Source organism: Sciurus vulgaris, assembly GCF_902686455.1.
Source record: "Sciurus vulgaris genome assembly, chromosome: 14".
In the NCBI taxonomy this organism is placed as follows: domain Eukaryota; kingdom Metazoa; phylum Chordata; class Mammalia; order Rodentia; family Sciuridae; genus Sciurus; species Sciurus vulgaris.
Window position 1 is genome coordinate 16,977,435 of NC_136475.1, and position 13,065 is coordinate 16,990,499.

At 45.9% G+C, this 13,065-nt stretch overlaps 1 protein-coding gene across 3 annotated transcripts in view; it reads left to right on the forward strand.

Moving 5' to 3' along the window:
* The first annotated feature begins 535 nt into the window (after positions 1-535).
* Positions 536-13,065, forward strand: part of RFX8 (regulatory factor X8) — a 68,559-nt gene continuing 56,029 nt past the window's right edge. For 2 of the 3 annotated variants that reach the window (XM_079110773.1, XM_079110774.1), the window contains exons 1-2: positions 774-1,030; positions 8,619-8,742. In XM_079110773.1, the coding sequence (XP_078966899.1) occupies positions 966-1,030; positions 8,619-8,742 (189 nt within the window). In that variant the 5' untranslated portion in view covers positions 774-965. Of the gene's footprint in view, positions 654-773; positions 1,031-8,618; positions 8,743-13,065 lie in introns of those variants that run through there. The other variant, XM_079110775.1, reaches the window with a different exon arrangement.

The following is a 13,065-nucleotide window of genomic DNA, read 5'->3' on the forward strand; positions in this document are numbered from 1 at the left end:
AGGGGCAACTTGGCCAGCCCTGTTTCAAATTAAAAATAAATAAATAAATAAAACAGAAGAGCTGGGGGTGTAGCTTAGTCGTAGGTGTTGCCGCAGCATGCAGGACACTCTGGGTTCAATTCCCAGTACACCCAAAACAACCACCACCACCACCACAACAAAACACAAACAAAACAATAAAAAACAACCAACCAAACAAAACACACTTGGGTATGAAGATCCAGCAATCACAAAAGGAAGCGAAGCTCTGAGAGAGCAAGCAGCTCAGTGGACAAGAACTGGCCTGGCTGCAGGTCTGGGGGTCACTGGGGCCAGCAGTTCTCACCTGGTGCTGGACACCGGCCTTGCCTGGGGTTCCCCTCCGGAGATTCTGGGCTTGGGATCAGGGGTTCTCAGCAGCAGGGTGCACATCAGTATCACGTGGGGCGCTTGGCCGGTTTGCCCTGGCCTGCCTCCCCGCCACCCTCTCTCCAAGGCCAAGCACACACACCCTCCTGGGGGACTCAGGGGGCGCGGGGTGCTTAGACAAGGATATTTTTAAAAAGCGCTCAAACGATTCCGAAGTGCGCTCCGGGTCGAGGACCGGGGCTAATCCTACACCGCCCCAGTTTGCAAAGATCTACGTTGTTTTTCGTTCGGTGCTTCCTTGTCTGGTTGGTACCCGGGTGTTGTAAAGGTGACTTCCCGCCTCACGACGGAGCGCGGGGCGAGTGCGGGCTGCAGAGCGCGGGCTGCAGGGCGCCGGGTGCAGGGCGCGGGGTGCAGAGCGCGGACGGAGCGCCGGCCTGGCGGGTCGGGCGCGGGTCGCCTCCGCCCTTGCGCCCCCCGCGTCCTCGCGCGCCCCCCGCGTCCCCCGCGCGCCCAGCTCTAAAGTAAACACCCAGGAGCGGCAGCGGCGAGACGGGTGCAGCTCGCCCGCGACGCGCCCAGCCCGTCCCGGCCGGGGTGCTGCGGGCCACCGAGCCATGGCGGAGGGTGTGCCGCCCTCGCCCGCCGAAAGCCGGGGCCTGCACAGCGGCATCATCCAGTGGTGAGCGGCCGGGCGCCTGCTCCCGGGCCGGCCGGGGGCGCCGGGCGGATAAATGGAAGAGGTGGGGCGGGGAAGGGGAGCAGCGCCTGCAGCGGCCGCCCCGGGACACGGGATCGAAGCCCAGTGCCAGGAGGGACGGTCTGCGCTCCGAGCGAGGCCAGGTCTGAAGGACGCCCGACGGTCACACACACACACACACGTGGGAATCGACGACGGGACCGGGTTTCCACCGGGGTGGGGGCACACTCCCCGCGGGGAGCCACCGAGACGCCCCCTCGGGGGCTCGATGGTTTCAGGGCGCTTACAGACACATCTCAAAGCCCCTGGGAAATGTCCCAGCAGAAATGTTTTCATCTGAGATCCAGAACAGGGTGTTTTCTAACTTAAAGAGAAGACGTTTTTAGCTTTAACAATGCATTCCTCTCTGTTTGTGAAATTCACTGCTGGCTGTTTAAATAGAGGCAGGGGGGAAAAAAACTGGAAAGAAAAATACCCTTAGCCCTTGGGACTGAGCAACTCGCGGGTTTGCAGCTCTTCATAAATAGGAAAATAATTGAAACCAGCCCTGGGACCTTGGTTTTATAAGGTGAACAACTATTATACATCAGTGTACATTTTTCTTTTTGTAAGTTCCAGAAAGTATTTCTCAGGGAAGTCTTTCTGAAAAAAGTTCAGCATGTGAAATAGAAAAATGAAGGGTGCATTTGTGATTATAACCCTGAGACCCCTAAACAGTTACCATTCTTCCAAAAAAAAAAAAAAAAAAAATTGTGTTGTGTCTTATCTTGTATGACGGGAAAAAATCAAATGAAGAAACACTGATAACACAAACTTTTCAGAGTCACACACCATCTCTGGATTTCTGTTCCACTCCTGGACCCAGACCCTTTGCGGAGTTAAAGAACTCTCAGAGGATGCCTTTCCCAACTATTTCAGTTCACCACTAAGAAAACTAGAATTTGGGGGCTTTGAATTATGCTCTGACGTTTGAAAGAATGATTAGAGATTCCAAAATACTTGAACACCCACCTTAGTTTGTGAAATGACAAGACAGATGTTGTAAATCTTTTTAAATGGTATCTACAGCCCATTTGAGCAATAAACCTCACTAATTCAGGTTTGATGCCATTAATTCCTAACCCCAGGGGCCTCTGACTCACAGGGTCATCTTCCAAGGTTGGAGGAAAGGGCAGTGGAAGTGAGGAGTGGCTTCATTTCACCATGGAGGTGGCTCTGGACATCTGATCTGTGAGGTGGGATGTTTTACAGATCCTTGGCACTGGTGCCCTTAACATTGGCATTCATAGCACAGCCCCTACTCTTGTGACCCAGAGCCTTGGTGTCTTCAGGATGTACCCAAAGGAGCAGCAGAGGGTGAGGGCAGGCCAGCCACCTGCACACAGGAGGGTACACAGGCTTCTGACTGAAAGAGCAGGGTGGGACCTGACTGGTGTCACCTGGAAAACGTGCTACATCTTAGCATCACTCCACTGTTTTGTCTTATACGCATTAGTACCACTGTCATTGGGCCCGTGATAAATTCTCCTGGGAGAGAGGTTGGGGAAGCTGGTCAGTCTCAAGGAACAGAAATCGTAGACAGGAAAGACTGCAGAAATGGGGAGAGAAGCAGTCAGACCTCTGGGGAGCACGAAGAAATGGAAACGGTAATCTAGGCATAGACCTGGCAGGTCTGACGGGGAGGGAACTGTGGTTTCCAACCTTAGATGAAAGCTTCAAGATTCCTGGGCATGCTGAGCCCTGGTTACTTAGCCCTGAAGACGAAGTAATGTCTCCTGCTTCTAAATAGGACTTTTTCATATTTTTATAGACTGTTGAAATTAACAAAATGCAAATTTATTTAGAAAGCTACAGAACTGATGGTACCTTTGACCAAGGCAGAACCAAAAGGTGCTATAATTCCAAAAGGTGGACTGGGGAAACCACTAGTCCACCAGGTGCATGTGCTCTGAAATTGGCGATCACTGTCTATTACTGGATAAAAGAGTATCATGATTGTTCTCAAGAATCTCAGTTACCACCTTGTCTTACTCAGAGACCTGGGAAATAAAGACATTTGGCAAAGAAAGGAATTTGGTGATCGGATCCAGTTAAAACTTGGACAGGCTTGATGATTGTTTATCACCAAAGGACAATTTGGTGGCAAGTACAATACCCTTAACCAGCGACGCCAGAGTAGCTCTGCCAGACACTCACCACTCAGCCTGTCCTTGGAGAAACTGGCAATGGAGGTCAGAATCACCTGCAGTGGGTCTCCAGATACTGGGCCACCTCCGCTATTGTCCTGCATTTTGGTGGAAGACATACAGATGATATGGTGAAAGCTTCCATGTGTGAGCCCAGGTGCTAGCCAACCAGCATATACTTGCTTTTGAATCATAAAACTAATAGGCATCACAGAGTCCCAACTTAAACCTCGTTTCTAGAGGGTTAAAGCCCTGGTAATAGTCATGATTATGGTTTCTCCTAAGTGTGCAGAGCAATGGACGGAGCAAACACTGTTTGGACTGAAGTCAAACAGGACCCTGAACCGGGCACAGTGGGGCACACCTATAATCCCAGTGACTCAGGAGGCTAAGGCAGGAGGATGGCAAATCCAAGCTGGAGTGGGTAACTCAGGGAACCATCTCAAAATAGAAATAAAAAGGGGGGGTTGCTGCGGATGTAGCTCAGTGGTAGAGCATTTGTCTGGAACGTACAAAAAAAAAAAAAAAGGTCTGACCCTGAACTGGACCGAACAGGACAAACTTTTGAATGCGCCATTCATGTAGGTGATGTATGTTGACTGCTGGCTACAGGCCAGGCTTTGAGATTTGGCTGAGAACTTCAGGGAAATGACCAAAGGCACATGGTCAGAAGTGGGGTGACTCTCTCAGAGCAGCCAGGATCATAGTAGCACAGGCTCAAATCCAGAGGTGGCCCTTCCTTCATTTGGGTACACAGAAAGGACTTTTGGTCATAGGCCTTTATTATTATTATTATTCTTAACACAGGTTAAGTCTCCCATATCTGAAATACTTGGGACTAGAAGTTTTGGGTTTCTGATTTATTTTTTTGTATTTTGGAATATTTGCATATAAATAATGAAATATCTTGGGGACAGGACCCAAATCTAAACACAAAATTCATTTAAGTTTCATATACACCTTATATATACAACCGAAAGTAATTTTATATTATATATTTTTTTATAAAAAATGTTCATTTTTCCATTTTTTATTGGTGCATTATAGTTGTAAATAATAATACATAATGGTGGGATTTGTTGTTACATATATGCACACTAACAATACAGTTCGGTCAATATCATTCCCTAACATTTCCACTAATTTTAATATTATATTTTTGATAATTTTGTACAGGGAACAACGTTTCACAGTGTACAATTTTCATCTCGTAGTGTCATGTCAGTGCTCAAAAAGCTTTGGGTTTGGAGAATTTGGGATTTTGGATTTTTAGATTAGGGATACTCAGCCTGTGATATCACTTGACCTTACTGGTCCATCCAGTTAACAATCAGGCTCAGTCATGTTGAAAGAGGAGGACAGCAGTTTGGAGAGATCTCAAAAAATGAGTGTCTGTGATAAGGAAGAACAATTAGCAAATATTTAAATAGAAGTTCGTTTTAAGGAGTTAGTATTTTGTATCATTCTTCTTAAAGACATTGTTCCCTGACTCAATCTGTAGTAACTGTGAATAAACAGAAGTGAGTTTGAATTTGATGTAGATAATGTTTTGCTACAGCTCTCCTAACTTAGCCAGTGTTTTTGATTTTTCAGATATAGAGATTTTTCTTCTTCTTTTTATTTTTTTTAATCTTTATTTTTACAGACTGCATTTTGATTTATTGTACACAAATAGGGTACAACTTTTCATTTCTATGGTTGTACACAATACAGATTCACACCATTTGCGTAATCATACATGTACATAGGGCAATACTGTCTGTCTCATTCCACTCTCTCTCCTTCCCCCACCCTCTCCTGCCCCATTTCCCTCTACATAATCCAAATTTCCTCCATTCTTCTCTTGTCTCCCCCTGCTCATTATGTATCATCACCCACTTATCAGAGAAAACATTCTGCCTTTGGTTTTTTGGACTTGGCTTGTTTCACTTAGCATGATATTCTCTAGTTCCACCCATTTACCAGCAAATGCCATTCTTTTACTCTTTTTTATGACTGCGTAATATTCCATTGTGTATATATACCACAGTTTCTTTATCCATTCAACCACTGAAGAGCATCTAGTTTGGTTCCACAGTGTAGCTTTTGTGAACTGAGCAGCTATGAACATTGATGTGGCTGCATCACTGTAGTATGCTGATTTTAAGTCCTTTGGGTATAGACTGAGAAGTGGGATAGCTAGTTAAAATGGTGGGTCCATTCCAAGTTTTCTAAGGGATTTCCAGAGTGGCTGCACCAATTTGCAACTCCACCAACAATGTATGAGTGTGTCTTTTTCCCCACATCCACATCAACACTTATTATTGCTTGTGTTCTTGATAATAGCCATTCTAATTGGATAGATGAAATCTTAGGGCAGTTTTATTTACGCTTCTCTAATTACTGGAGATGATGAGCACTTTTTCATATACTTGTTCATCGCCTGTATATTTTCTTCTGTGAAGTGTCTGCCCAGTTCCTTAGCCCATTTATTGATTTGATTCTTTGCATTTTGGGTGTAAAGTTTTTTAAGTTTTTTATACATTTTGGAGATTTGTGCTGTATCTGAAGTGTGTGTGGAAAAGATTTTCTCCCACTCTGTAGGCTCTCTTTTCACATTATTGATTGTTTCCTTTACTGAGAAGAAGCTTTTTAGTTTGAATTCATCCCACTTATTGATTCTTGCTTTTATTTCTTGCTCTATGGGGGTCTTGTTAAGGGAGTCTGGTCCTAAGCCAACATGATGAAGATTCAGGCCTACTTTTTCTTCTGTTTGGTGCAGGGTCTCAGGTCTAATTCCTAGATCCTTGATCCACTTTGAGTTGAGTTTTGTGCAGGGTGAGAGATTGGGGTTTAATTTGACTGCATATGGATTTCCAGTTTTCCCAGCACCATTTCTTGAAGCGGCTGTCTTTTCTCTGGTGAATGTTTTTGGCACCTTTGTCTAGTATGAGGTGACTGTACTTATGTGGATTTGTCTCTGTGTCTTCTATTCTGTACCATTGCTCTACCTGTCTATTTTGGTGCTAATACCAGGCCGTTTTTGTTACTATTGCTCTGTAGTAGAGTTTAAGGTCTGATATTGTGATACCTCCTGCATCACTCTTCTTGCCCAGGATTGCTTTGGCTATTCTGGATCTTGTTCTTCCAGATGAATTTCATGATTGCTTTCCAGATATAGAGATTTTTATGTCAACAAGTGATGTCTTTTTTTAAAGTATTTTTGTTTTTAGATGTTGATGGACCTTTACTTTATTCACTTACCTATATGCGGTGCTGAGAATCAAACCTAGTGCCTCACACATGCTAGGCAAGCGCTCTACCACTGTGCCACAACCCCAGCCCCTCCACAAGTGATATCTTTACAAAAGAAATAGGGTCAGGCATTGCGACATGTACCTGTAGTTCCAGCTACTTTGGAGACTGAGTCAGGAGGATCATTTGACTAGGAGGTCAGGGCTAGCCTGGGCAACATAGCCAGGGTCTATCAATTAAATTAAAAAAAAAAAAAAAAGGAAAATGAAAAAAAATATATAAATACCACCTAGAGGCATGAGTTTTTCGTTCCCGTACTCTAAACCAAATAAATGGTGTAGTAGTTGCTGAATTTAATGTTCTGTGTCTGAAGGGCCAGATTCCCATGCTTACGTTATGGAAGTCTTTCAGAAAAGCCACCTCTTGGAGACCTATACTGAGTTAAGTAGCATCCACCCAAAAGTCATGTTTACCTGGAATCTCAAAATGTGACCTTATTTTGAACTAGGGTCTTGACAGATAAAATTAGTTAAGGTGAGGTTGTACTGGATTAAGATGGTTCCTTAATCTAATCCCTGGTGCCCTTATAAGAAAAATACATAGAGCCCCAGGCATGCAGGGAGAAGGTCACCTAGAGGTCCAGAGAGAGAGTTTGGAAGGACACATCTACAAGTGAAGAACACCAAGGGGTTCCAGCAGTCGCCCAAGCTAGGAATGAAGCAGGGATCAGAGTCTGCTTCAGGGCCTCCGGGAGGAACCGACCCTGCACCCCTGACGTGGGGTTGGTTCATGGTCATTTGTTACCATGGGAGACCCATACAGGACCAGAGAGCCCCCATCTCTCATGTGTGGATTTTTCTTTTCTTCTGAGAAGCCATTGAGGTTACTATCATGACTGTGCTCTTTAGTTCTTCAGGAAAGGAAGTCTGGGCCTTAGTTACCTCTTCCCAGAAAATAAGCGGTGTTTCATCAGAAAGGGGAGGACGTGTTTGCCTATAAATTTCCAGCTTTAAAAATTCCTGTGAATTCCCTGCTTTGTGCACAGGTGTTCCTGACTATCCAGAGGGGATTGCTACCAAAATGTGCGGCTACTCAGGTCCCTTATAAGGGGCAGAGCATTTGCCACCTCCTCCAATGTGCTTTAAACTACCTCTTGATGACTTACAGAATCTAATACAACGTCCTTGTTATGTACATAGTTGTTATACGGCATTGTTTAGGGATTAGTGACAAGAAAAAAAGGTTACATGTGTTCAATACAGATCTGATTTTATTTTCTAAATATTTTTGATTGGCGCCTGGTGGAGTCCACAAGTGCAGGAACCACAGAGAAGGAGGGCTGATTATATTCCTTTCAAAGAGGGAGAAACTTGACCTGTTGCCAAGCAGAAGAAGGGGAGGTGGTGACGTTGTGACTGCACGTCACTGTGGACACTTTCTGACCCAGGTCACCTTTGCCACTTGCCCCCAAGCAGTCACACACCACTGCTGAATCAGGCACCTGGTTGTTGTGGTCTGAGAACCTCAGGCAGGGTCCTTAGTTACCAGGAAATCCATGCCTAACTCAGGGCCAGAGCATTTGGGGCACAGGAAGGTCCTGCCCCAGGCAGGGTCACAGGTGGTGCAGGTTACACCTCGATGCTGCTTTTGCTCTGTACCCGCCAGGAAGGAAAGGAGAGTGGAAGTCTACTGCCTCTCTGTTCCTTGGTGCCTTACATTTCCCACCTCATTACAATTCAGAGTCAAGTAGAGTGTCCTGCCCTGAGTCACAGGCGTCTAAGCACCACGTGAGCCATTGCTGCGGAGGTCGAGGGGAGGAGGGAGGCAGCTCTGAACTGATGCCACTCTTGCCTGGTGTCCTCATCAGGGTGGATGAGCTGTTGTCTGCTGAGCCCAGTAACGCAGGCCAGCCCACCCAAAACTAGACACAGGAAAAGCCCACCAACAGCTAAAAGCCCGTAATTCATAACCTTGGCGCTGGCCTACGGGCCAAAGGCAGACTGGATGCGAGCCTTTCAGAAGCTCCATTCAGTAACCCACAGACTTCATTTAGCTGGATCCACCAGGTGTCTGATCACTGGTTTATCAAAATGTCCTACTCTAGAAAAACGGGTATGAATTTCTTCCTCCTTGTCCTCCTGTCTCCCCAGGTTGGTGGACAATTTCTGCGTCTGTGAAGGGTACAGTGTGCCTCGCTGTCTCATGTATGAGATCTACGTGGAGACCTGCGGACAGGACGCTCAGAACCAAGTCAACCCAGCAATGTTTGGGAAGGTAAGTTACGAAGAGCTAGCAAGACTGTCTTCAGGGAGCGAGCAAGGACAATCCTGTGTTGCTCCCACTGCCCCGCCGCCCGGTGCCCAGTACCGGGGACTGAGCCCAGGGAGCTACATCCCCAGCCCTTTTTATTTTTATTTTTGGGACAGGGTCTCGCTAAATTATCCTGACTGGCCTTGAACTTGTGATTGTCCTGCCTCAGCCTCTGGAATTGCTGGGATTACAGGTGTGCACCCCCAGGCCTGGCTGAGAAGGAAGTCGTTAGGTGATTTCATCATAGTGTGTACTTAACCTAAGCTAAGACAGCGCTGTGCTACCACTGTCCTACAGGCAGCCCGTCAGTAGCTAAGACAACTTCACGCGGTACGTGACTGCAGTGGGGAAATTTTTGGAATGCATTTGGGGCTGGTGGGTCTAGTTGGCTTCATTCTAGGAAGCTGCCGCTGGGCCGAGACATCAAGCTGAGTGAGGGGACAGCACACTTGTATAAAAGGAAAAGGGTTCTTCTTCTGGACAGACACGGCCCACATCGGGATTTGCAGCTTGGTAGGCAGAACACTTGCTGAAGAATATCTGTTCTCCTCCTCCTTGCCAGGGGCCTTGGTGGCATTTACAACCTACACATCCATACCACTTTGGGTGGCCCTTTTGCTTGGGCTTAAATAACTTGGGTGAAAAGGAGCTTGCTCACTGGGTCATAAAGATGCCAACTCATTTTCCTCCTTTCCTCCCTCCCACCCTCTGCTCTTTATTCCTCTCCCTTTTATAGTGATCCTCAGGAGAACAGAATTGAATGGTTTATGAAATACTTTCATCACTAATGCAGGCATGGCCTGATTTCTTAAAAAGAACTTGTCTAGATAAGAAAACTAGATAAAAAAAAGATGCAAAGAACTAAAGCTAAAAAACTAGATAAATAAAGAGGTAGAGAAATTCTTTTAAACAATGTGGTAGACATGTGTGAACCCACAACCCAAAATGAACTGTATCACCAGTACCCCCGTCCTAGCTCCCTGGCTTCTCCACTGGTGGGACCCACCATCCTAATCCTCATCATCTTGCCTTTATCAAAAAATGACTCAGGGGCCAAGGGTGCAGCTCAGTGGAAGAGGGTGTGCTTGGCCCGGGGTTCAGTCTCTAGCACCAAAGAAATAAAGTGTTTTAGTGCATTTACATGTATTAGTAAAAGCCTGTTTTTAATTTCTGTCATTTAACTTTGTTAAAAGAAGTATTGTCTGAAATCTTTGGAAAAATTTTCATTTCTAAGTTTATTTGACTGTTGGGAAACATTTCACAGTTTACACATCCGCTCTCCCAGGGATCGTGGATTTGCATTTGGGTTTTTCCAGATGTTGCCTTTGCGAACACTCATGTATCTGTATCCTACTGTGCATGTGAACATTTTTTTCTTGGACCTGCATGTGCAGAGGAGAACTAACAGAGTCAGAGGGTGTTTGGCTGAGTGACCTCAGGTCCCAAGGATTGCTCCAAGTAGCCGTCCATCAGCAATCATGTGGATTCCAGTTTTATTTTTGAATTATTGACATATGTAGATTCATTCTTCCAAACTCAAGTCTTCGCCCCTGAAACTTCTGGTCATTGGAAGTTCTGGGCTTGTGATAATCATGGGATATGTGGTGGAGACTTGTAATATGGGAACTGCTGAAATATTTGAAATGACTGTTCACATCTCCCTGTCTTCCCTTCCCCCACTGTGAATACTCTGGGCTCCCAAACCTTCACCTTCCTGCCCACCCACTTCATGATTTTAACTTCTTGATGCTCCTCTTAAAGATGGCCCCAAGGGTTCAACCCAGGACCCAGGTGTGCTTGGAAGACAGCAGCACTAACTTTTTCTTTCTTTGCTTTTGGAACAAGGAGCTTCTCCTCGCCTTTGTCCTTCCATGTCATTTTGTGGGTTTCACTTTAAGCTTGTGGTCAACAAAAATAACTCAAGTATTTTTTCACAAGAGTTGAAATGAAGTTAGGCCTCCCCAGTCTGCTTTGTAAACTGTGAAATACTCTACTACGTAAGTATAAAAGAACGCTGTTGTTGTTTGCTGATTGTTATCATTGTGCAGTTAACTGTTTTGAACCCAGGAGCAGACACTTCCTTATGTCACTGTTGTAGTTTGGCTCTTCGGGTTTTGACCTGCAGCTCTGCTTAGCAGCGTCTTCTGGAATCCCCGGGGAGGTGATCCAGTCCTCTCCACCTGGTGAAATTCACATGTGTATAAGCAGATCCATTTGTGACTCTCAGTGAGACTTTCCACCCCGCCAGGAATTCCCCAGGCCCTGTTGTTGTTCAGCCCACGTTTGGCCATTTCATCCCTCAGAATGTTAGGTAAGGACTTCGGGGCCCTGGGGAGCTGGGGCATCCTGGCACCACAGCCTTTCCTCGTCTACCCCCTGCCAGCCTTATCGGAGGGAAGGGAAGTGGGTGACTTCAGCTGGTCACGATTTAGTTACGTGCAATCCCTGCTTCCTTTTCTAAGGTTGCAAAACTTCTTTTCCTATATATATTAAAGATCTTGTTACAAGGTTGTTTTACTTTTAGAGCAAAAACTCTTTTCTCCATATTTTTGTAAGATCTTGGAGCAAGGGGTGAAGCTCAGTGGGTGAGCATGTGCTTAGCATGAATCCACCCTGGGTTCAATCCCTGCATCCACCCACCCCCAATAAAAAACAACGACCCTAAAGCAAACACCCACCCCACAAAAGCCAACATCAAAACAAACCAAAAAACAGGAAAAAAAAAATCTTGTTTATGAAGTCGTTTCAAACTGTATTTATTATTTTGTGCTTTTTGTCTTCGTACCTCCCTCCGAATCCATTCCCCGAAATGCCAAGTTGCTAACTTTCAGCTCTGGTTGGAAATTGACCTGGTCTAGTTGAGCCAATCCTGGGAGAGACCCTGAGCTGCCAAATTTGTGACTAAAGGGAGGAGGGAAGGGAAGGGGAAAAGGATATGATCCCAAAGCATGTTTACAAGAGAAACAACAAAATACCCAATTCTCACTTCCTCCCGCCTCCCCGGGGAATAGCGTTGATTCCCCAGCCCAGTTCCTGCACAGATGTCGGAATGCTGCAGTCTTTGGCAGCATGGGGCATGTGATGGATGATGCCTGTTCCCGGTGCAAGTGATGTCTTCCATGGATTAGGGAACTTCCGGAAGGCTGGCTTCCTCTGCTAAAATAACAGTTACTGATGTCTTCTGATTAGAACAGGAATACATCCCCTTTGTAGAGAATGGGGAAATGAAAAGTATTAAAAAGAAGATAGTAAACACTGGCTGTCACCGCACCATCCAGGGATACAGCCACGTGTGCACAGTGTACTGGCAATGCACGTGCACACGCGCACACACACACACGAGCAGCAGGAGCCAGGGAAATAACCACATTCATCTTCATTTCCGTCTCCCTTTGGCCCTGCTCTTGGGTGGCTCTGCCCCCTGTCCCCATCTGCCCTTTCCGCTCATCTTTTACAGGGCAGAGGGTGGTCTTGTGGCAAGAAATCCTTGACACTTGCCCCAGCCACCTGGCTGTGGGTGAGTAGAGTGGAGTAGAATGGAAAGCTAGCTTGCTTCCTTCCTTATTTTCTTTTTCTTTCTTCTTTTCGAGTATGCTTGTCTTTCGGGGAGGGAGGGAGGGATGGGAGGTATGGGGGGTGAGGTGAGGGACTTTCGGTAGGACGGGGAGGAGGTCGGAACTTCCTTCCTTACCTTCCCTTCCTTCCTTCCTTCCTTCCTTCCTTCCTTCCTTCCTTCCTTCCTTCCTTCCTTCCTTCTTTCTTTCTTTCTTTCTTTCTTTTTCAGAGTTTTATAACCAATTTTTAGTTAAATGCTCAAGGAAAAAGTTCCCTGAGGTGTGTCTCAGTTCCTCTATCTGCTGCCATATCATAAAGGTACTATGTGGGTGGATGAATTGAGAAATCAGTGTACGGACGGGTGGTAGACAGGTGCGCGGACAGATAGACAGACCTCTGTGAAGACTTTCTCCTTCCCAATTTTCTGTCTCTTCTTGAGGTTCTGGGTCCTGCAGGGTCTCTTATGACTTCCCTATTTCCTGGCCACATTTGTCACAGGGAATCTTTTATTAAACACTGTTTCTTTTTTCTTTTAATTTTTTTTTTTTTTTTTTTTTTGGTACTGGGGATTGAACCCAGGGGCACTTAACTACTGAGTCACATCCTCAGCCCTTTCTTATATTTTATTTAGAGACAGGGTCTTGCTGAATTTCTTAGGGTCTCACTAAGTTACTGAGGCTGACCTTGAACTCATGATCCTCCTTCCTTAGCCTCCTGAGCTGCTGGGATTTC